General features: G+C 49.4%; 1 protein-coding gene across 2 annotated transcripts in view; it reads left to right on the forward strand.

Annotated features, from left to right (window-relative positions):
• LOC147123724 (UDP-glycosyltransferase 3A1-like) overlaps positions 1-24,199 on the forward strand; it is a 45,790-nt gene that overhangs the window by 15,913 nt on the left and 5,678 nt on the right. The window contains exons 1-5 of one of the 2 annotated variants that reach the window (XM_085975542.1): positions 480-567; positions 6,039-6,115; positions 8,014-8,548; positions 18,362-18,587; positions 22,447-22,666. In XM_085975542.1, coding sequence (XP_085831668.1) covers positions 6,054-6,115; positions 8,014-8,548; positions 18,362-18,587; positions 22,447-22,666 — 1,043 coding nt within the window. In that variant the 5' untranslated portion in view covers positions 480-567; positions 6,039-6,053. Of the gene's footprint in view, positions 1-452; positions 568-6,038; positions 6,116-8,013; positions 8,549-18,361; positions 18,588-22,446; positions 22,667-24,199 lie in introns of those variants that run through there. The other variant, XM_085975541.1, reaches the window with a different exon arrangement.

The raw sequence follows: 24,199 nt of genomic DNA on the forward strand, positions 1-24,199 counted from the left end.
GTGTCGTTCGGTCAATGCCGATAAGGAGCCTAATGCCCGTTTCCGGTCCGCTTCTGAAAACTGGGCGGCCCAGAAAGCGGCCGCAGCTCGCCGCAGCTCGTGGAAAAATGAGGTTCGAGGCCCAATATTGGGTGAGCCTCAACCCTACCCATCCCGGCGCAGGGCTCCTTCGATCCCTCCTCTCAGCTCTGGCGCGATCCAGCTTCTTGGCCTGTGAATGGAAAATCGTGGAGCCGAGAGAATCAAGCGCCCCCATTGTTGGATCCACGCTCCCACTGAGTGGGACTTCAGTCTCAGGGAAACTTATTCCGCTGAGCACTAAATGTGTAGAGGGCTACAGGTGAAGCGAAGGCAAACCCCAAATGTCCCTACTGTGGTTTGTATTTGTAAGTACCACTGTAACACAGTAGATTTGTAATAAAGGAAATTTAAAATGAAAATGTGCCTTTCAGGAACAGACATCACACACCATGGCTATACGTACATCCCATGGACTATCGGAGACAATTACATGCGAGAGTACAGGAAAGTGATGGAAAATTTTTTGCAGGATTCCTTTGATGGAAAGTACGTATATGATTTTATAAAGTATTTTTTTAAGTGGAGTTACAGAATGCAGGCAGGCGTATCGGACAAAAGCACTTTTAGTATGACAACCCACAACAAATGTAAGCACACCATTCCTGTTCTTCATTGAGCATAGGGCATGAGCTTAGGAAGAATAGAATCCGAGAAGTACGGATTTCCATTAGACACCAATGAGTTTTGATTTCAATACCGTGAGCATGCAGTAAGGTGCAGTATTTGGAGTGTAGGAGAAGCAAGAGAGGAAAGTTCAGTGAAGCATTTACCATAGCACCACTGATTAAAGAGGGAGACACAAGAAAGGTTGTGATAGAGTTTGAAAGCTAGAGGTGAGAGCAGACTTGCCTCTCAGATGCAAAGCTATTTCTGTGCTTTTCCAAGGACTATGGAAGAGTTGCTAGAGGACCATCCCCAGTGTGGGCCCAGTTTCACAGTCTTGGACTTTATAGAGTTAAGAACATAAGAAATAGATGAAGGCGTAGGCCATACAGCCCCTCGAGCCTGCTCCTCCATTCAATAAGATCATGGCTGATCTTACACATCAACTCTGCTTCCCCACCCGATCCCCATATCCCTTGATTCTCTTAGTGCCCAAAAATCTATCGATCTCAGTCTTGAATATACTCAACAACTGAGCCTCCACAGCCCTCTGGGGTAGAGAATTCCAAAGATTCACCACCCTCTGAGTGAAGACATTTCTCCTCATCTCAGTCCTAAATGACCGACCCCTTATTCTGAGACTATGACCCTACTTCTAGACTATCCAGCCAGGGGAAACAGCCTCTCAGCATCTACGCTGTCAAGCCCTCTAAGAATTTTATACATTTCAATGAGATCACCTCTCATTCTTCTAAACTCCAGAGAATATAGGCCCATTCTACTCGCTCTACTCAGAGATGTTGATGGGACAGAAGTGTTTGATAATGGTAAGGCAAAATGTATTAAATGGGTGTGGTAAACCACTGTAGTTCACTGTGTTCACTTGTTGTTGTTGTTGTTGTCGTTCACTCTTGTTTAACTGTTATGTCTGACTATGCCTCAGCTGACTCCGCCCTCGGCTACCGAGTATAAGGACGGCCGCATGGCAGCTCCAGGCATTCGGTCATCCACTAGAGGCATAGTCCTGATCTGTCTGAAGTGCAATTCAGTAGTTAATAAAAGCCTGTCGTTCTGAACTCTGCTCAGCCTCTCATTAGAATTGATAGCGCATCAATTTTATTAACTACTGAAAAAAAAAAATAATAATAATAACGATGCTGCAGATACTTAAGATCAAGTGCCTGGAACTCGACCCGCAAGAACCGGACTCGACTGCTAAATTCTCGCACTGGCTGAACTGTTTTGAGTCCTTTCTGGCTGCATCCGGCGAGACCGTCGCCGCCGATGCCGACAAGCTCAGGGTGCTGAATTCTAAAGTAAACCACCGAGCTTTTGCCCTTATCCGGGATGCTACGAGCTACCAGGGGGCTATCGACATTTTGAAGGAGCAATACGCACGCCCGGTCAACTATGTTTACGCAAGACATCTCCTGGGGTCCCGCAAACAACAGCCCGGGGAACCCACAGAAGCATACATACGGGCGCTGAAGGAACTCGGCCGAGCCTGCGAATGCAAGCAAGTATCAGCCACGGAACATACGGAGGAGCTCATCCGTGACGCCCTCGTTGCGGGCCTCAGGTCCACTCACACACGGCAGCGACTGCTGGAAAGTAGCAAGCTCGACCTGAAGAAGGCGATTTCACTCACCCTTTCGTTGGACGTAGCCCACCGGAACATGGAGGCCTACTCCCCGGACCGCGAGGCCGCCTCATGGATGCCGCAGCCGCCGCCACGGGCCCCGGCCTCAACTGCTGCAGCGATGTCCCGCCCGAGCCAGAAATGTTATTTCTGTGGCCAAACCAAACCCCCCAGGGCGCGCTGCCCGGCGAAAAACGCGGTCTGCTCTGCCTGCGGTAAGAAGGGACACTACGCTGGCGTCTGCAGAAGTCAGAAGACCCCTACCTCCAGCAGCGCCGCGTGCGATTCGTGGGAGCGGCCATCTTGCCTTCCTCCAGCCTTGTGGGGATCGGGATCGTCATGGGCGCCGCCATTTTGTCCTTCTTCTCCGACGCCGCCATTTTGCCAACGGGCCCCCGACTCACCCACCGCCGCCTCACCGGGGTTCTACAGCGACGCTCCCGACTCCACAGCGGCCTCCATTACGCTGGATCAATCCAGACCCCATCAGCTAGCCAGGTCCACGATGGACATCCAGGTAAATGGCCGCGCCACAACTTGCCTTTTTGATTCCGGGAGCACGGAGAGCTTCATACACCCTGATACGGTACGGCATTATTCCCTCTCGGTCCGGCCAACGCGCCATCGGATCTCCATGGCCTCAAAATCTCACTCAGCAGACGTCGACGGCTATTGCGTAGTGACCCTCTCGGTGAAGGGCTCCGTTTATAAAAATGTAAAGCTATTCGTCCTGCCACATCTCTGCGCTGCCGTTCTGCTGGGGTTGGACTTTCATTGTCACTTTAAGAGCGTCACCTTGACATACGGTGGACCTCTTCCCCCGCTCACTGTCTGCAACCAGCAGTTTTTAAATTGCCCGCCGCGCCCCACCTGTAGTCTCTCCACCCTCAAAATCACACCCCCCCCCCCCTGTTCGCCAACCTCACCCGCGACTGCAAGCCTATCGCCACAAAGAGCAGGCGATACAGCACCGGGGACAGATCCTTCATAAGATCTGAGGTGACGCGGCTCCTGAAAGAGGGGATTATTGAGGATAGTACCAGCCCCTGGCGAGCTCAGGTGGTAGTCGTTAAGACTGGCAACAAGCAGCGCCTGGTCATTGACTACAGCCAGACTATCAACAAGTACACCCAGTTGGACGCATACCCTCTCCCCCGCATAGCCGACATGGTTAATAAGATAGCGCCATATCGCGTTTTCTCGACCATTGACCTCAAGGCAGCATACCACCAAATCCCTATCCGCCCTGAGGACCGCCAGTACACAGCTTTCGAGGCAAACGGCCGTCTTTTTCACTTCCTCAGGGTTCCTTTCGGCGTCACCAACGGTGTCTCCGTCTTCCAGAGGGAGATGGACCGGATGGTCGACGAGAATGCGTTACAGGCCACGTTTCCCTACCTGGACAACGTGACCATCTGCGGCCATGACCTGCAGGACCATGACGCCAATCTTGATAAGTTCCTTCGCACGGCCCAACTCCTAAACCTCACGTACAACAAGGAAAAGTGCATATTCCGCACAGCCCGCCTCGCTATCCTTGGTTGCGTGGTGGAACACGGAGTCATCGGCCCTGACCCTGACCGGATGCGCCCATTGATGGAACTTCCCCTGCCCCACTGTCTCAAGGCCCTCAAAAGGTGCCTGGGCTTCTTTTCCTATTACGCCCAGTGGGTCCCTCATTATGCGGACAAAGCCCGTCCACTTATCAAGTCCACTTCCTTCCCCCTGACGGCGGAGGCCCGCTCAGCCTTTCACCGTATAAAAGACGACATTGCCAAGGCCACCATGCACTCGGTAGACGAGTCCATCCCCTTCCAGGTGGAGAGTGATGCATCCGACTTTGCCCTGGCCGCTACCCTTAACCAGGCGGGAAGACCCGTGGCCTTCTTTTCACGAACCCTCCAGGGCTCCGAACTCAGACACTCCTCTGTGGAAAAGGAGGCCCAGGCCATTGTGGAGGCGGTGCGCCACTGGCGGCACTACCTGGCTGGAAAACGATTTACCCTGCTTACTGACCAACGTTCAGTCGCTTTCATGTTCAACAACAAGCAGAGGGGCAAAATCAAAAATGACAAGATTTTGAGGTGGAGAATTGAACTTTCCACCTACAATTACGACGTCTTGTACCGGCCCGGGAAACTCAACGAACCCTCAGATGCTCTATCGCGAGGCACATGCGCCACCGCGCAGATCGATAGACTACGGGGCCTCCACAACGACCTCTGCCACCCGGGGGTCACCAGGTTCTTCCATTTCATTAAAGGCCGCAACCTGCCTTACTCCATCGAGGAGGTCAGGACCATGACCAGGAGCTGCCCAGTCTGTGCAGAGTGCAAGCCGCGCTTCTATACGCCTGACAGAGCAAACCTGATCAAGGCCACCCGCCCTTTTGAGCGCCTGAGTGTCGACTTTAAAGGGCCCCTCCCCTCCTCTGACCGTAATGTGTACTTCCTCAACATAGTTGATGAGTACTCCCGTTTCCCTTTCGCCATCCCCTGCCCGGACACGACCACCGCTACGGTCATTAAATGCCTGCACAACCTCTTTGCTCTGTTCGGTTTTCCCAGCTATATTCATAGCGACCGGGGCTCGTCCTTCATGAGCGACGAACTCCGTCAGTACCTGCTCATGAGAGGCATTGCCTCAAGCCGGACCACCAGCTACAACCCCCGGGGGAACGGACAGGTTGAAAGAGAAAACGCGACGGTTTGGAAGGCGGCCCTCCTAGCCTTAAAATCTAGGGGCCTTCCGACCTCCCGTTGGCAGGATGTCCTACCTGATGCGCTCCACTCCATCCGGTCACTGCTGTGTACGGCCACCAACGCCACCCCCCATGAGCGAATGTTCGTTTTTCCCCGGAGGTCCACATCCGGTACCTCACTACCACACTGGCTGACGTCCCCAGGGCCCGTCCTGCTGAGGAAGCATGTAAGGTCCCACAAAACGGCTCCCCTGGTAGAGAAGGTTCACCTCCTCCATGCCAACCCCCAGTACGCCTACGTGGCATACTCGGACGGGCGGGAGGATACAGTCTCCATTAGAGATCTGGCACCCTCGGGGTCCACTGACCCGTCACCATTGCCCTCCACCACGACCCCCTTCGACACGGCCCAAAATTCAGTAGACCAAATTCTCACCCCTATCCATTCCACCCCAGTAGACGGCATGCCGCGACCCCAGGACCAGCCGGAGTCCACTCGCCCACCCAACACCAAAGGGGACGATACACCGGTGCCCGACCCCGCTCAAGACGCGTCGTTGGAAGCTGTAACATAGCAACCGTCGCCACGAAGATCTCGACGGCAAACGAGGCCGCCCGACAGACTCGCCTACTCGAACTTTTGATACACTTCACCCCGCCGGACTTAATTTTAAACGAGGGGTGAATGTGGTAAACCACTGTAGTTCACTGTGTTCACGTTGTTGTTGTTGTTGTTGTTGTTGTCGTTCACTCTTGTTTAACTGTTATGTCTGACTATGCCTCAGCTGACTCCGCCCTCGGCTACCGAGTATAAGGACGGCCGCATGGCAGCTCCAGGCATTCGGTCATCCACTAGAGGCATAGTCCTGATCTGTCTGAAGTGCAATTCAGTAGTTAATAAAAGCCTGTCGTTCTGAACTCTGCTCAGCCTCTCATTAGAATTGATAGCGCATCAATGGGCATCGTGGCAAGGGATGGTTCAGTAGGGGAAAAATACTTACCTCTTGTTTGCAGCACCACCTTTTCAAGATGCTCTCCTGGGCGCCAAGGATCCTGGCTGGAAGGAAAAAGTTGGAGTGGGACATTTCGAGGTGCGTGCTGTGCATTAGACTTTTCCCTGCACTCTTCAGCCCTCAAATTTTTTGCGCCTTAGTTTGCTGGGAGCGCAAGTTGATAACGGCGCGACGAGGGCAACGGGGCATCTTGAGAACGAAGTGAACGGCGGGACCAACGGCCTATCTCCTCAACCAATGAGATTTAAGGATTGAGAGAGAGAAACAGAGGGACGACAGAGAAGGAAATAGGGTGAATTAGAATCAAATCCGGTACAATAAGAGAAATAGGAGAAGGAAAGAAAGACCGAGGAAAAGTAAGGAAAAAAAATCAAAATTTAGAATCTCTTGCGAACAATTTACTTCATGAAGGAATGAGTTTAAGTTGTTCATTTTCTGGGCCAGAGAGGTTGATTGGCAGTCATTAACAATTATCATGTCATTAAGAGGGCACTTACGCTGTTAATTGCTGTGGCCAGATTAATGGGAAATCAATGTGCAATTCCAGCAGGTTCTTAAAAATACTGTAACGGGGAGGCTAAGGGTGAGGTGCTGTTCGTGCAAATCAAACGGCGGAGCGGCGAAAATCGACCAGCAAGTTCTGGAGATTCGCAACTCACGGCGTATCTCTTAATCCCCTGAACTTGCTGGCCAATTTGCATATTAATAACCGCGTGCATCCTTAACACTTCATTAACTTTCCAGCAAGATCCAGGCCCATTATAACATTAACAGTAATGAGTGAGAGTTTGGGGTATTCAACGGTTTGTGGAAGATCAGAATTGAAGACCTGCAAACCATTTTATTTTCTACAATATGATCACGGATTAATAGGCCCGCCAAGCTGTGAGGTTCTAGATTGTGGTCGTATACAATTCTGCTCCAGTCTCTGGAGTGGGGACTTGAACCCACGCCCTTCTGACCCAGGAGGCGAGAGCACTACCAATTGCACTAGATGTTCAATTAAGTATTTCTGCATTAATTCTGGGGCTTTATGAATGAGGCAAAGGCACACAACAAGCTCAAGCTCACTAAATACAGAAGGCCAGCTGAATTGCAGCCTAGTTGGGAGACGGTGCAGGGCCTGCGATCCGAGCTCTATGCTTCCTCCTGTGGCCATTGCACATCTTTTATTGGCCCAGAAATTCGGGTCGGGGGCTTCCCGCGGGTGCTAGCGCGCCGGCCGTTGTGCTGTGGGCCCCCGTGGAATTGCGATCCTGGGCCTCCTCCAACTGCCGGCGCGCAGCGCTTGCGTATCCCAGGGGCGCAGTTAGTTCGAAGCGTCCCCTGGGATCACGTGGGCCATGGAGAGCCAATGGTAGCAGGGAATGCTTCATTCATAAGTTTGACCTGTCAAACCTATAAATACTATAAGCCCCAAAACATCACTAAATCTTCAAATAATTTTTTTTTAAATCACATTTTTAAAAGAAACTATAAATTACATGAAATAACTATTTTAAACAATAATTTAAAGTTTTGAGAAAAAAAAATATTTTCTAACAGGGCTAAAAATAAACGTACCCTTCTTTAAAGTATTTAAAAATAAACCTGTGGAAAAAATGTTTTAATTTTAATTAATTCACCACTTGCCTTGTAAAAAGCAGGCCTTGCGACTGCTTTTTACATGTCTAACTTCTGGAGACTTATCTTCCCGGGAAAACCTGCAAAAAAATACAGAAGTTCGATGGGCACGCGCTGCCTCTCCCGCGCACGCGTTCCACCTCTTAACCCCTTTCAGGGGAACGGAAGTGCCGGGTTCCCGCGCATGCGCAGTGCATTCAGGAAACCGGCACTTCCATTGGGCTTGCGGGTGAGTACCCCGTGCGTACTCACCCGTGGGGACCCGAATTTCTGGGCCATTGTCTCCCTGAATCCACCGCAAGTTCTCAGTGTGCAATTGTATCATGTTTTCTTTTATTTTCTCTCCAATGCAGATTCTCCATTTCATCGTTTCTCACAATCCTAGATGCACATGCTTATGAGTGTGACAAACTATTGTCAGATTCTGAAATACTGGCCAAGCTGCGCAACGAAAACTATGATTTGCTGGTGATCGACGCCTTTCACTTTTGCACCATGCTGCTGTCTGAGAAGCTCAAGGTGCCTTTTGTTGCTGTCTACGGCACCTCGTTCTACAATGGCCGCTATATCCACCTGCCATCAAACCCCAGTTATGTGCCGGCCTTAATGTCTCATTTGTCGGACTCCATGACGTTCTTCGAACGCCTCCAAAATGTCATGGTGTGGCTGAGAGGTTATTTTGAGGGCCAGTCTTGTTTTGATCGCTTCAATTCCGTTATCAAAAAGCATTTCCCGGCAGAAGAGAATGTAAACCTAGAGGAGCTGCAACATAAGGCGGAACTCTGGATCTATAACACAGGCTTCTCTTTGGAATACCCTCGGCCATTATTGCCGAATGTGGTTTACGTTGGGAGCTTCCTTTCTAAACCTGCCAAGCCGTTGCCCCAGGTAGGTGGCTTGTTTCTTTTTATGCAGTGTGATTGCACACATAAGACCCAAGAGGTTTAAAGGAAGCTTTATCACCCTACCCGCCTGATGGGAGCCAAGGTTGGAAAGTCGCGCGCCGTGTTGTAGCCTTATCTCCCACCCGCATTCCCACCATCACGTGAGGCTCTCCACTAGGATCACTGAATTTACCCTCTTGTTCTCTGAGACCTTTTACTCATTCATTCTCAGGGTGTGGGTGTCGCTGGCAAGGCTGGGCATTTGTGACCTATCCCTAGTTGCCCTGAGAAGATGGTGGTGGTGGTGGGCCGCCTTCTCGAACGGTTGAAATTCTTTGTGGCCGTTTGATACAACTGAGTGACTTCCTCAGAGGTCAGTTACAAGTTATCCATGTTGGTGTGGGATTGGAGCCACATTTTTGCTAGACTGGGTAAGGACAGCAGATTGGAATTTACAGCAAAGAAACAGGCCATTCAGCCCAACTAGCCTATGCCGGTGTTTATGCTCCACAAGAGCCTCCTCCCACCCCTCTTCATCTCACCCCATCAACATATCCTTCTATTTCTTTCTCCCTCGTGTACATATCTAGCTTCCTCTTAAAGGCATCTATGCTGTTTGCCTCCACTACTCCTTGTTCCACATTCTCAGCACTCTGGGTGAAGAAGTTCCTCCTGAATTCCCTATCGGATTTATTAGTGACTTCCTTATATTTATGGCCCCTGGTTTTGGACTCCCCCCCCCCCCCCCCCCCCCCACCCCCTACAAGTGGAAACATCTTCTCTACCCTATCAAACCCCTTTCATAGTTTCAAAGGGGTTTGATAGGAATGACGTATGAGGAGAGATTGGGTCAATTGGGCTTATACTCGCTGGAGTTTAGAAGAATGAGAGGGGATCTCATTGAAACTTATAAAATTCTAAAAGGACTAGACAGACCAGATGCAGGAAGGATGTTCCCGATGGTCGGGGAGTCCAGAACCAGGGGTCACAGTCTAAGGATAAGGGGTAAGCCATTTAGGACAGAGATGAGGAGGAATTTCTTCACCCAGAGAGTGGTGAACCTGTGGAATTCTCTACCACAGAAGGCTGTAGAGGCCAATTCATTAAATATATTCAGGAAGGAGTTAGATATATTTCTTAAGGCTAAAGGGATCAAGGGATATGGAGAGAAGGCAGGAACCGGGTACTGAATTTGGATGATCAGCCATGATCTCATTGAATGGCAGAGCAGGCTCGAGGGACCGAATGGCCTACTCCTGCCCCTATCTTCTATGTTTCTATGTAAAGACCTCTATCAGGTCATCCCTCAGCCTTCCCTTTTCTCAATTAGCCACATTTGGCTTGTGGCTGACATGTTGGAAAACGCTGTGAAAGAGTGCCTGCGACCTGTCATGGTCACAACTTTCTCCTCTTTGCTTGCGGGCAAGTCAGTGATAACAAATTATTTTGGAGAGGAAAAGAATCACTGGGAGGTTTCTGAAGCTTCGAGACGCTGCGTATATGGTCAGGGTAGCTGGAGCAGCTGCTTGAGGCACAGCGACGTCACGTGCCGACGACACAGTGACCGGTTTAGTGGGAACGGGGGGTCAAGGGAACAGGGGGTGGGGGTCTCGCGGAGACAATGAGCTCGGGAGAGGGCGTGAGGTGAGGGGAGGGAAAGAAAGATGCGGATTTCAGGGCTAGGGCAGGAGGGAGCAAGCACGCGGCCGAGGCCGCTGAGCGGGTGGCCTCAATCTTACTGACAAAGAAGTCCGTGAGCTTCTCGCACTCTGTTGTCGGAGTTGAGGGTGGAGGGGGTCAGGGAAGAGAGGTTTGAGGGGGACTGCTGGTAGTGGAGAAAGGAAGCCGCAGGGTTATTGTTGCTCTACACAACAACAACTTGCGTTTATATAGTGCCTTTAGCATAGTAAAATGTCCCAAGGCACTTCGCAGGACCGTTATCAATATAAGATTGTGAAGGGGGTGGATGCGGGGAGGATGTTCCCGATGATGGGTGAAACTAGAACTAGGGGGCATAGTCTTAGAATAAGGGGCTGCTCTTTCAAAACTGAGATGAGGAGGAACTACTTCACTCAGAGAGTGGTAGGTCCATGGAATATGCTGCCCCAAAAAGCTGTAGAAGCTACATCATTACATAAATTTAAAACAGAAATAGACAGTTTCCTAGAAGTAAAGGGAATTAAGGGTTACGGGGAGCGGGCAGGAATTTGGACATGAGTCTAGGTTCGGATCGGACATGGCCCTGTGGGTAGTGGAGCGGGCCCAGGGGCCGTGTAGCCTGATCCTGCTCCTATTTCGTGTGTCTAATTCTGTTAGATTCAGGAGATGGTTCTGTGATAGTAGATTGGCGGTTAGGATCAGATCAGCCATGATCTTATTGAATGGCGGAGCAGGCTCGAGGGGCCGATTGGCCTACTCCTGCTCCTATTTCTTATGTTCTTATGTAAGCGGCCGAGGCCGCTGAGCGGGTGGCCTCAATCTTACTGACAAAGAAGTCCGTGAGCTCCTCGCACTCTGTTGTCGGAGTTGAGGGTGGCGGGGGTCAGGGAAGAGAGGTTTGAGGGGGACTGCTGGTAGTGGAGAAAAGAAGCCGCAGGCAGGGTTATCGTTGCTCTACACAACAACAACTTGCGTTTATATGGTGCCTTTAGCATAGTAAAATGTCCCAAGGCACTTCGCAGGACCGTTGTCAAACAAAATTTGACACCGAGCCACATGAGATACTAGAACAGGACTAATAGCCTGGCCGAAGAGGTAGGTTTTAAGGAGGGTCTTAAAGGAGGAGAGAGAGGTAGAGCGAGGCGGAGAGGCTTAGGGAGGGAATTACAGAGCTCGGAGCCTAGCCAGCTGATCCTGGAGTGGGAGTTGTTTTTGCAATAGAGAGCGAGGCCTTCTAGCGCTTGATAGAGCCCAGCGAGAGCCGGTGACCGATGACCATGACAGTTATTCAGCAGATACACTCACGTCGTCGCTCTTTGAACTTGAGGAAGCAAAGATGGGGGCCGTACTAGGGGGGACGACCACATGGGGGAGAACAGGCTTTTACTGGGGATAATGGCATCAAAAGGCAGAGGAGAGGGAGTGACTGAGCACATCGACAGCTGAACTATTGTGACAAATGGAAGGTCAAAGGTTAGGCAGTTACCAAACCGAAAGTGAAATTGCAAGTGACCTCGGTAGAAGAGGTTTTTTTCTGCAGGGGAGGATTAAGAAGGAACTAGGGTTGGAAAGAGTTGGGTGGTGAGAGATACAAGGAAGTGGTTGGGAATGGCCTTGATCGTGATTAATCGAGACCATGGGAGTGGAGAGGCCATCTTAGATAGCAAGGTCATGGGTTGACCGTGATACATAGGAACAGGAGGAGGCCTTTCAGCCCCCCGAGCCTGTTCTGCCATTCGATTAGATCATGGCTGATCTGTATCTTAACTCCATCTACCCACCTTGGTTCCGTAACCCTCAATACCCTTGCTTAATTAGAAACCTGTCAATCTCAGTTTTCTAAATTTCATTTCACCCCCAGCCTCTCAAGCTTTTTGGGGGAGAGAGTTCCAGATTTCCACTACCCTTTGAGTGAAGAAGTGCTTCCTGACATTACCTGCTGAATGGCCTAGCTCTCATTTTAAGGTTATGCCCCCTTGTTCTGGACTCTCCCACCAGATGGAAATAGCTTCTATCTATCTATCCTATCAACTCCTTTAATCTCTTAAACATCTCAATTAGATCACCCCTTAATCTTCTATACTCAGGGGAATACAGACCGAGTCTATGCACCCTGTCCCCGTAATTTAACCCTTTTAGCCCCAGTAGGAGAATTTATACAGAAGGAGAAGTTTACGGAGGACAGGAGGAGGGCAGTGAAATCAGAGGAGACCTGACCAAGCATGAGCCATCGCTCAGTGCAGAGGCTGAGGGAGGATATCTCGGTGAGAAATTCAGCAGGGGGCAGGGGGGCTGTTCCGTCCTACAAGGTGTGAGGAGCAAGAGGCCGCAATCAGCTGATTTGGAGAGAGACGCCCGCACTATTCCTTTTCCAACAGAGGTTCCTGCCATCCTCCAGCCTCCCCTTTGCTGTGTAGTGCAGCTGTGTGACTAAGAGCTTAGGATCTGTCCGGTTAAGACAAGCCGAAGGGGAGGGGGGTGGGGGGCGGGCAGTGTGGGTGGAGGGAAGCACTGGCTCTCCCAAATTATGGGAACAGGAGTGATGGAATGAGATGAGTCACCAGCAGATGCAGCATTTAAATCTGGCGACGCGGCGGCTTACAGTGAAGCTAGGACCAACCTAAAAAAGAGTATCAGGACTGCCAAAAGGAAACAGACACTGCGGATAGAGGATCATTTCCACAACAACTCGGACCCCCGGCGCATCTGGCAAGGCATCCAGTCCATCACTGACTACAAGAGCAAAAACACCAGCCCCCCGGTTAGCGATGCCTCCCTTCCGGAGGAGCTTAACAACTTCTACGCTCGCTTCGACAGGGACAACAGGGAGCCGGCTACCAAAGCCTTGCCACCCCCGGAAGACCAGGTGCTCACTCTGTCGACCTCCGACGTAAGGGGTGTTCTACCGGGAGTGAACACACGAAAGGCTGCTGGACCGGATAGCATCCCTGGACGGGTACTCAAGGAATGTGCTGATCAGCTGGCTGATGTCTTCACCGCCATCTTCAATCTGTCATTGGCCTAGGCAGTAGTCCCTACATGCTTCAAGACCGCTACCATTATTCCTGTGCCAAAGCAAACGGCTGTGACGTGCCTGAATGACTATCGACCTGTCGCACTCACACCCATCATAATGAAGTGTTTCGAGAGACTGGTCCTGGCTCACATCAAAGCCAGTGTTCCCGCCTCTCTTGACCAACACCAGTTTGCCTATCGTGCAAACAGATCAACGGAGGATGCAATCACAACTGCTCTACACTCTGCACTGAAACACTTAGATGGTAAAGAGACCTACATCAGAATGCTGTTCATAGACTACAGCTCAGCATTCAACACTATCGTCCCCAACAAGCTGGCCACCAAACTCCACACTCTTGGCCTGAACACTTCCCTCTGCAACTGGACCCTGGACTTCCTAACAAACAGACCCCCGTCTGTCAAACTAGGTAACCACACCTCCCCCCACCTGACCCTGAACACGGGGGCCCCACAAGGATGTGTGCTGAGCCCCCTCCTCTACTCCCTCTTCACCCACGACTGTGTGGCTGTTCATGGTTCCAACACCATCATCAAGTTTGCGGATGATACCACGGTAGTAGGCCAGATCACCAACAACGATGAGTCAGCCTACAGGGAGGAGGTCCAGCATCTCGTGAAGTGGTGCGCCGATAACAACCTGGCCCTTAACATCAAGAAAACCAAAGAAATCATTGTGGACTTCAGAAAGTCTAAAGGCGGAAGTCACACCCCCATCCACATCCATGGGGCTGTGGTGGAAAGGGTGGACAGCTTTAAGTTCCTCGGAGTCCACATCACGGAAGACCTCTCCTGGTCCCTCAATACCTCCTCTCTGGTGAAGAAGGCCCAGCAGCGCCTATATTTCCTAAGGAGGCTGAAGGGATGTAACCTGTCACCCCTGATCCTCTCTAACTTTTACCGCTGCACAATAGAGAGCATCCTGACGAACTGTATCACAGTATGGTATGGCAGCTGTAGCTACTATGACCGGAAAGCCCTGCAGCGGGTAGTCAAAACTGCCCAACGCATTACCGGCACCCAGCTACCGACCATAGAGCACATATACCAGAAACGCTGTTTACGGAGGTCACGGACCATCATCAAAGACCCTACCCACCCCAGCCACAGTCTGTTCGCCCTCCTGCCATCTGGGAGACGCTACAGATGCATTCGCACCCGAACGACCAGATTTAGGAACAGCTTCTTTCCCAGGGCTGTCATCCTACTGAACTCCACAAATAAACTCTAAAGCCTGCACATCTGCCAATGCACTTTATTATGGTTATGTTTATGTTAATGTATTACAAGCCAAATGAATGTTGAATGTTTAAATGTCTTAATCTAAATGTACACTCTCGGGAGCCGCAAGCCTACATTTCGTTGTACTGCACTTGTGCACTAACAATGACAATAAAGTTGATTATTATTATTATTAGCAGAGGAGCTGGCAGGAGCCAGAGAGAGAGAGAGAGAGAGAGAGAGACAGCTGTAACATCAGGAACAGGAGAGGAAACAGTGAGCGAGCCACTGGGAGCAGGAGTGGAGTTGAGGTGGGGGGAGGGGTGGGGAGTGCAGTGTGTGGGGGTCAATATGAGTGGGCAAGGCAGCAGGAGAGGATTTGGCAGTGGGGGAGGCGACAGGAGCTGGAGGGGATTGAGCGGCAGGATAGCTAGCTGCAGCGGAAACCTGCAACTAAGAGCTAACAGGGTTTATAGCCAGGGAGTGGGCAGCAATGGCAAGAGTGTGTCCTTTCCACACTAAGTAAAGAACTGTAGCCTGAGCTACATCCTCCTGTAGTGATGTGTCACTTCCACCTCTGTGGGCTGTCTACCTGCAGGGTCTTCTGCTGCCTCATTCAGTACTAATTCTGTTAATAGAATCGTACAACGTAAAAGGAGGCCATTCGGCCCATCATACTCTGCTCTTTGAAAGAGCCATCCCGTTGGTCCCACTTGGGGCATTAGTGAACCAGTTGAGTTTTTGAGACAATCCAACAGCTTCATGGTCACTTTTGCTGAAAACAGCTTTTTATTTCCAGATTTTTAAAACTGAATTCAAATTCTCAAACTGCTACAGTGGGATTTGAACTCGGTGTTCCGTTTGGATTACTAACATAACCACCCACACTACCTTAACCGTCGCAAGCTGATGTATAAAGAATAGCCCTGATACATGCCACCGCCTCGCCCTGCAATCTGCCTAACATAATTTAAACCACTTGGATTTCCTGGTTCTGGCCAACATTTCTCAGCAGCAGGCCTGCCCTGTTGCTGGGGTAACGGGCACCGCCTTCAGCCTGTTTGCTTAAAACATCAGTCCGAAGACCTCCAGGCCCAAGAATCTCCCTGTTGGCCCTGCAGAGCAATGCAGTAACCAGGCCCTGCTGAGAACCTCCAATCTGGGCAGGGTGGGTGGGAGGTTGGACACGAGGCCTACTGCTTGCTTATTCTGGGCATTCCGCAGCCACAAAGCAGAGGAAAATCCACTGCAACGTGTTTTATGGGGGGAAAATTTCAGTTGGTTTGCGCCTCCCGTTAGCGCTTTAAGAGGGCACTAATGGGGCGCAAAGCAACTAGCGTCTGCGCAGCGATGTTTGCGCCGCTCATGAAATTAACTAGACATTTTGCGGTGGTGCTAAACACTACCGCCACGATCTCCTGCGCCGGCAGATTGTGACGTCAGTCGAGTGCGCAACGCTCCAGTAGCGCCCCGGACTGGATATTGAGTGGCGCCCCCTGCCTTACCACCTGCCGCTAGCAGTGACAGGTTGAGGGGAGCGTTTTGCAGTCAGGAAGGGACTGGGGGAGTGCTATTTAAAGGCGACCGCTTCCTGCCTTTTTTTGTTGGTGACATTTTTGCACCACGCATTCTGAGAGAGAGAGAGAGAGAGAGAGAGAGAGACTTCTGGAGAGATTCAACGCTGTGTGAAGGAGTTTTGGGTACTGAGCAGCACTTTGCAGGTTCATTTTGATTTGCCCTTTTATTGATTTAGAAGAGACTGTGGGGGCTGCACTCTGAGCTCTTTCCCTGGGCCTCTCCATTGTTCTTTCCAGCAGATTTGATATACAGGTCTCTCCAGGCCAAGATTCAAGGCTGCAATGAGCAAGATGTGGCTGCGCCTGCGCACTCGGATCCTGCCGGATGGAGTCGGCGCGGGGCATTCCGGGGAAAGGCCTTGGTGTCGGTTCCAGATTTGCGATCGGTGACGCAAAATGGCGTCCGTGGCGGTCGCAGGGTAAGCACTCTCCCTGAGTCGGTCGGCCCACTCCCGCTACAGACGCTGTGCATCGGCGCTGATGAGTTCGGCAGGGAGGCAGCAGAAGCAGCGATGGAGGCCACGATGACCCGCTGTAGCACGGTAGCCGGCAGCTCCTCGGCAGTCGAACCGGTAGGAGGAGAGGCGGCCAGCGGACCGAGTGCGGGAAAAGCAGGCCCTGGAATGTCGGACACCGCGGGAGGCTCGGAGATCAGACTGGGTGGAAGGAGAGCCAGGGAGAAGCAGGCCCCGGGATGTTGGTACCACGGCGGCTGAAGATTGTCGGGCAGGAGTGCGGGAAAGGCGGATCGAGGAGAGCGGACCCTATTGTGATGGCGCCGATGAAGATGGCTGCCGTCCTTGCGGGCTCCGTGCGTACCAGGCAGCTAGGTGTCCTTTGCTGCTTGGTGTGCTCGGCTCGTTAAGAAAAAAGCATTTCACTGACTGGATTTCACTTGTTGTATTTGGTTATGTGACAAATAAAAATTGAAAAAATTGAGAGCAAGATCAACCCTCCCCTTTAAGAACTGGCTGGCACCATTGTGTCTGTGTTCCATTGCTGACTGACATCACATGAGCTTCGCTAGCGCTCTGAGGTAGTGCCTCGCTCCTCTGCCTTTGCGCCATAAGACAGGTGTGAAGCGCCTGATTTAGTGCTCCAATCACCTCCAGGGGCGATAAAAGCCAAGTTTGCAGTCGGAGGCGATAATTAGCGCCAGGCGCTAATCTTTGCGCCCGGCTGATAATTGTGCCCCAAATGGGGCGATACTGAATTTCTCCCCCATGATGTCACCACACTCCACCTCCGTCACATCGCCTGTCTCCGCCCCTGCCTCAGCTCATCTGCTGCTGAAACCCTCCTCCATGCCTTTGTTACCTCTAGACTTGACTATTACAACACTCTCTTGGCCGGCCTCCCATCACCTTCCATAAACTAGTACGATAGCAAAATATCGTATTTCGGACCTTCCATAAACTTGTGCTCACCCAAAACTCTGCCACCCATATTCTAACTCGCACCAAGTCTCGTTCACTCATCACCCCTGTGCTCGCTGACCTATATTGGCTCCCGATCCGGCAATGTCTCAATTTTAAAATTCTATTCCTTGCGTTCAAATCCCTCTGTGGCCTCACCCCATCCTATCTCTGTAACCTCATCCAGCCCTACAACCCGCTGAGATCTCTGCACTCCTCCAATTCTGGCCTCTTGCGCATCCCTGATTTTAATCGCTCCACCAGCGGTGCCAGCTCTCTACCTCTCCTCCTTTTAGACCCTCCTTAAAACCACCCTCTTTGACCAAGCTTTTGGTCACCTGCCCTAATGTCTCCTTGTGTGGCTCGGTGTCAAATTTTGTTTGATAACGCTCCTGTGAAGTGCCTTGGGACATTAAAGGCGCTATATAAATGCAAGATGTTGTTGTAAAGGTGGATCATCCATCAGGCGACGAGCTTTGTTGTTGAATAGCTTAGAAACGATCTTGAATATTATGGGTTAAAATGATGATTCTCTATGAAGAATTATAATAATTACCTTAAAATTAGAGCTAGGCCGTTCAGGGGTAATGTCAGGTACCACTTCTTCGCGCAAAGGTTAGTGGAAATCTGGAATTCTCTCCCCCCAAAAAACTGTGGAGGCTGGGGGGTCAATAGAAAATGACAAAACTGAGGCTGATGGACTTCTGTTAGGCAAGGGTATTAAGGGTTACAGAACCAAGGCGGGGCAGATAGAGTTAAGATACAGAACACCATGATCTAATTGAAAGGCTGGAGGGAGCTGAATAACCTACCCCTGTTCCTACGTAATAATCTGGAAATGATCGGTATGTGAAACCCGAGTTTATGTTTTAATAATGTATTACGGGATTTAATTTTTTTTATGTGTAGGAAATGGAAGAATTTCTAACGGGGGACCAGGGCTTTATCGTGGTCGCTTTGGGTACTATGGTGGAATCTATTTCGGATCTCCGTCTTGTTGAGAAGATGACCAGAGCCTTCTCTCGGCTTCCGCAGAAGGTCATGTGGAGATACAACAACAGTTCCTGGCCACCCGCTATCACCCTACCAGAAAATGTGAAAATATACAAGTGGCTTCCACAGAATGACTTGCTGGGTAAGATCTGATGCCATCTAGTTGTTAAAATCTAATTTACATTGAGTGCTGAGCACGGAATATCGATCTTCATTAGGCTTCAAACTACATCAGGGGCAGACTGAGAAGATTTCATTGCAACCACAAGCAATCCCATCTCTGAAATAAGGGCAGTTTATTTTATATTTTGGCCCATTATCTTTCTGTCTCCGCTGGCAGCCAAGATATGATGCTGATTAAACTTCCATGAGGCTGGCGAAGCATTTCAGCAATGCCAAGCTGCGCGGGCAGATTATATTTTTCCATAGCAGAATTCGGAATCTCTCTCGCCTGTCAAGCAAACATGAGCAGAAGGAGAATGCAAGAGAATGCGTCCTTGTGCACCAGTCACTAAAAGTAAGCATGCAGATGCAGCAGGCGGCTAAGAAGGCAAATGGTATGTTGGCCTTCGTAGTGAGAGGGTTTGAGTACAGGAGCAAGGATGTCTTGCTGCAGTTGTACAGGGCCTTGGTGAGACCACATCTTGAGTATTGTGTGCAGTTTTGGTCGCCTTATCTGAGGAAGGATGTTCTTGCCATGGAAGGAGTGCAGCGAAGATTCACCAGGCTGATACCTGGGATGGCAGGAATGATGTATGAGGAGAGATTGGGTAGAAGAATGAGAGGGGATCATTGAAACTTATAAAATTCTGACAGGACTGGACAGACTAGATGCAGGAAGGATGTTCCCGATGGTCGGGGAGTCCAGAACCAGGGGTCATAGTCTAAGGATAAGGGGTAAGCCATTTAGGACAGAGACGAGGAGGAATTTCTTCACCCAGAGAGTGGTGAACCTGTGGAATTCTCTACCACAGAAGGCAGTAGAGGCCAATTCATTAAATATATTCAAGAAGGAGTTGGATATATTTCTTAAGGCTAAAGGGATCAAGGGATATGGAGAGAAGGCAGGAACAGGGTACTGAATTTGGATGATCAGCCATGATCTCATTGAATGGCGGAGCAGGCTCGAGGGGCCGAATGGCCTACTCCTGCTCCTAGCTTCTATGTTTCTATGTAAGTGTAGCTTTCAGTGCGGGGAAGGAAGATTCGGGAAAGACACCAGAAGCTGGAAATGGTGAGAAAGGTTAGAGTGTCAATAAGATTACGGGAGGACAATCAATCCCATGTTTCCTGCGGGCAACACTTATGTTATTCACTTGGGCTGTATAATGCACAGAATGGAACATGAATCACAGAATGTGATACTGAACCTAGAAAATACCATTTTGGGTTACAGTATATGAGTAATTTGAGACATGACATATGGTAGGTGTTGAGTGCTTGGCAGGAACCAGTCATTTTGGACCTACAGTTCCCAAAGCTCTCTGCCACTGAGGGTTTATCTCACCTCATATCTCTGTTGTAGACTATTTGATAGAGATTGATTGCTATAATTAGTCAACAACTCCATTCTCGATGCATCATGTGACTACCAGGATGATCGAAAGCAAACTACAGGAAACTCTTTGGTATCCGACACCGACGGGACCGGGATGGTGCCGGTTGATTAAAAATTCCGGATGGCGGAGAAGGTTATCTACCGAGGCTATTTTTAACAAACAAAAATTTTAAAAATCAAGAAATGTGCAGTATACAGTAATTGGGTACTCACCTACAGAATGTTGTGTTAAATGGATGGTGGAAGATGCTTGATTAAGTACAGTACTGCCAGTTGAGGGTAATCCATAACTCTTTAATTACTTAACAGTAAAACAAAACCTATACAGTAAATGACTTTATACAGTACTGTAGTTGACTGTACACTTTTTCCAAGTCAGCTGGTTCATCATTGAGGTGTTAGGACTTCCGACAGCGCCAAGAAGCCGAGTAGTGGCAGTTTGGAAAACTACCCCCACTGACTAACTCAGCCACCGCGGGAGACTCGGACTCGGCAACATTGCCGGTTATTGAGGTGTTGTTTTCGGGGTATGAATTTTGCCGGTTAGTAGAGAATTCCGGATATTTAGGTGCCATTTAAACGAGAGTTTCCTGTAGATGGATCTTGGCCCTTTTCCGTCTAGCAATTCCTATGTTTCTAGGCAATATAGAGAAGCATGGAATTAAGGGCAAATTCAGCCAGGCTACACTCCCCAGGCAGAGTCTGGTAGATTGGATTGTGAGTCGGTAATGGGGCTTTAACAATATAGTCCTGATACTCTGCCCTGCACTCCTGTCTAGTGAGTCTGCTTCAGAAGCACGGTCTCTCTGAATTTGCAAGTATCAAGGCATCTGGTCCAAGTGCCATAGACTCCTAAATCCACAGTTAACAGGTTGGTGAAATGGGTGATATCGCGACAAGTTTGATGCGTTTATCACTCCTGGTGTGGAGCCTCACTTGGCGGGAGAGTGGATGGGTAACTGGGTATGCAAAGCGGCTTGCCCAAATCCCAATCAGAAGGCCTGTGGCCTCCGAAGTTGGGTGCCAGGCGGGTAGCATCACTTCCAGTGCCATGATGTTCTTCCGATAATATGGTGATCAGAACCACACAAGATACTCCAACTGGAAACCAATCAACTGCCTGTGTAGGTTCAGTATTGCATCCTGCGATTCACATTCTGTTTCCAGATACAAGATCCCATTTGCTTTATTTACCGCTGCCGCACTCTGTGCAGACAGTTGTAATGACCTGTTCACCAATAGCCCCAAATCATTTCCCTGTGGTGCATCCTGTAAAGCAACACCATTTAGTTTGTACTTTTAAAGTTTCTAATCTCAACACTATTTTTACATTTGTTAACACTGAACTTAATTCAGCTGTGGCTCAGTGGGTAGCACTCTTGCCTCTGAGTCAGAAGGTTGTGGGTTCGCGGTCCCACTCCAGGGGCTCGAGCACAAGCCCAGGCTGACACACCAGATGAGATGTTATACCCTCTCAAATGCTTTTCCAATGCCCTTTTAAACAATGTTATATGGCTGGAATTTTGATCTCCCACCATAAATGTCCACAGAAGATCGGCAGAACCCCCAGAGAAATGGCTATATACAACCACGTACGCTGTTTCTCTGGTGGGTTTTGACAATATTCCGCTGAAGATTTATTCCCGCCCCCGCCTTCCTCATAACTACATAGGCAGAGCCAGTGCACAGATACTGAGGCACCTGCGATAGTCATTCACCACAACTGGAGGAAGGAGCAGTCATCCTTTGAAGGGGAAAATTGGAGAAGTCGGCTCCAATTTCTAGCTCTGAGGCACCAAAAGAAAAGGTTAGATCAACACAGAGGGCAGTGAATCAACCATTGGAATAAGTCCACTCAGTCTCTTTGCGCACTACGGGTGAACATGGTTCTCTAACGCATCTTATTAAGTCTAACTGCAAAGATTTCCTTAGTGGAAGAAGTAATTGCGTTTGTACATTGCTCAGTCACAGGTCGTGCTGATCCCTTCAGAAAACCATCTACATCCTCACAATAAATTCATCAGGGCAGGTGGAGAAATGATAACGGTTAGGACAAGGGCAGCAGGCGCATGGGAATACCATCACCTCCAAGTATGAGAACACCATCACCTCCCAACATCCCCTAAAAGTCACACACCACCCCGACTTGGTCATATATCACTGATCCCTCATCATAACTGGGCCAAAATCCTGGAACTCCCTCCCTAACAGCATTGTGGGAGTACCTTCACAACACGGACTGCAGTGACTCAAGAAGAAAGCCCATCACCACCTTCTCAAGGGCAACAAATGATGGGCAACAAATGCCAGCCTTGCCAGCGACGCAGATGTACCAAGAATGATTTTTTTTTTTAAATGATGTGATAGAAGGTCAGCTTCATAATTATTTATCTATGAGTGGTGTGATTCGACAAATAATAATGATTTGTTACTTTACATGTAGGACACCCACAGGTTCGAGCATTTATATCGCATGGTGGGATAAACAGTTTGCACCAGGCTGTGTACCATGGGGTCCCAGTGCTGGGGCTGCCACTCTTTTATGACCAGATGGACAACATTGTCCGCCTGGAGAGCAAAGGAATGGCCCTTTCCATCTCTGTGGCTGAACTTGAAGAAGAGACCTTAGTGAGGAAGCTGACACAACTGCTAACCATTCCCAGGTAATGTGTTTCTATATAAGCATATAAAATTCTTACGGTGCTTGACCAGGTAGATGCTGGGACGATGTTTCTCCTGGCTGGGGAGTCTAGAACTAGGAATCACAGTCTCAGAATAAGGGGTCGGCCATTTAGGACTGAGATGAGGGGAAATTTCTTCACTCAGAGGGTGGTGAATTTTTGGAATTCTCTACCTCAGAGGGCTGTGGAAGCTAAATTGTTGAGTATTCAAGACAGAGATTGATAAATTGTTGGATACTAAGGGAATCAAGGGATATGGGGATAGTGTGGGAAAGTGGAGTTGAGGTAGACGATCAGCCAGGCTCGAAGGGCCAAATAGCCTACTTCTGCTCTTATTTCTTATGTTACTAAGAACGGAGCACACAAGGCGTTTAGTATCTCGATGGTGAAGAGAATTTTCAGAACCTTATTTATTGATAACATGGACTCATACAGCACAGAAGGAGGCCATTTGGCCCATCGTGCCTGTGCCGGCTCTTTGAAAGAGCTATCAATTAATCCCACTTCCCTGCTCTTTCCCCATAGCCCTGCAAATGTTTTCCTTTTTTCAGTAGAGATCCAATTCCCTTTTGAAAGTTACTATTGAATCTGCTTCCACCACACTTTCAGGCAGTGCATTCCAGATCATAACAACTCACGTAAAAATAAATTCTCATTAAAATTCTTTTTAATATTGATGAAAGTACCAGTTAGACGGATTACAACATCCATATTTTTGGCTCAGTTGGCAGCACTCCTCTGAGTCAGAAAGTTGTGGGTTCAAGTCCCACTCCAGAGACTTGAGTCCAGAATCCAGGCTGACACTTCAGTGCTGTACAGAGGGCGTGCTGTTTTGTTGGAGGTGCTATTTTTCCGATCAAACATTAAATGATTTTGGAGAATCATAGACTAGTACAGCACAGAAGGAGGCCATTCGGCCCATCGAGTCTGCGCTGGCTCTTTCGAAGAGCAATCCAGTTGCCTACGAATTAGGAGCAGGAGTCGGCCCCTCGAGCCTGCTCCGCCATTCAGTAAGATCATGGCTGATCTGATTACTCCACATTCCCGCCTAACCCCGATAACCTTTCACCCCCTTATCAAGAATCTATCTACCTCTTAAAAATATTCAAAGACTCTGCTTCCACCGCCCTCTGAGGAAGAGAGTTAGTCCCACTCCCCTGTTCTTTCCCCATATCCCTGCAAATTTTTTCTCCTTCAATTATTTATCCAATTCCTTTTTGAAGGCTGCTATTGAATCTGTTTCCGCCACCCTATCAGGCAGCGCATTCCAAATCCTGTCCACTCGCTGTGTAATATTTTTTTTTCCTTAGGTCACCTCTGGTTCTTTTGTCAATCACCTTAAATCTATGCCTTCTTGTTATCGACCCTTCAGCCATTGGAAACAGTTTCTCTTTATTTACTCCATCTAAACCCTTCATGATTTTAAACATTTCTATCAAATCTCATCTTGGCCTTCTCTGCTCCAAGGAGAACAACTCCTGCTTCTCCAGTCTATCCATGTAACTGTAATCTCTC

This window comes from Somniosus microcephalus, chromosome 2 (genome assembly GCF_052327205.1).
Source record: "Somniosus microcephalus isolate GS21.2 chromosome 2, FLI_Smic_1.0, whole genome shotgun sequence".
Lineage (NCBI taxonomy): Eukaryota > Metazoa > Chordata > Chondrichthyes > Squaliformes > Somniosidae > Somniosus > Somniosus microcephalus.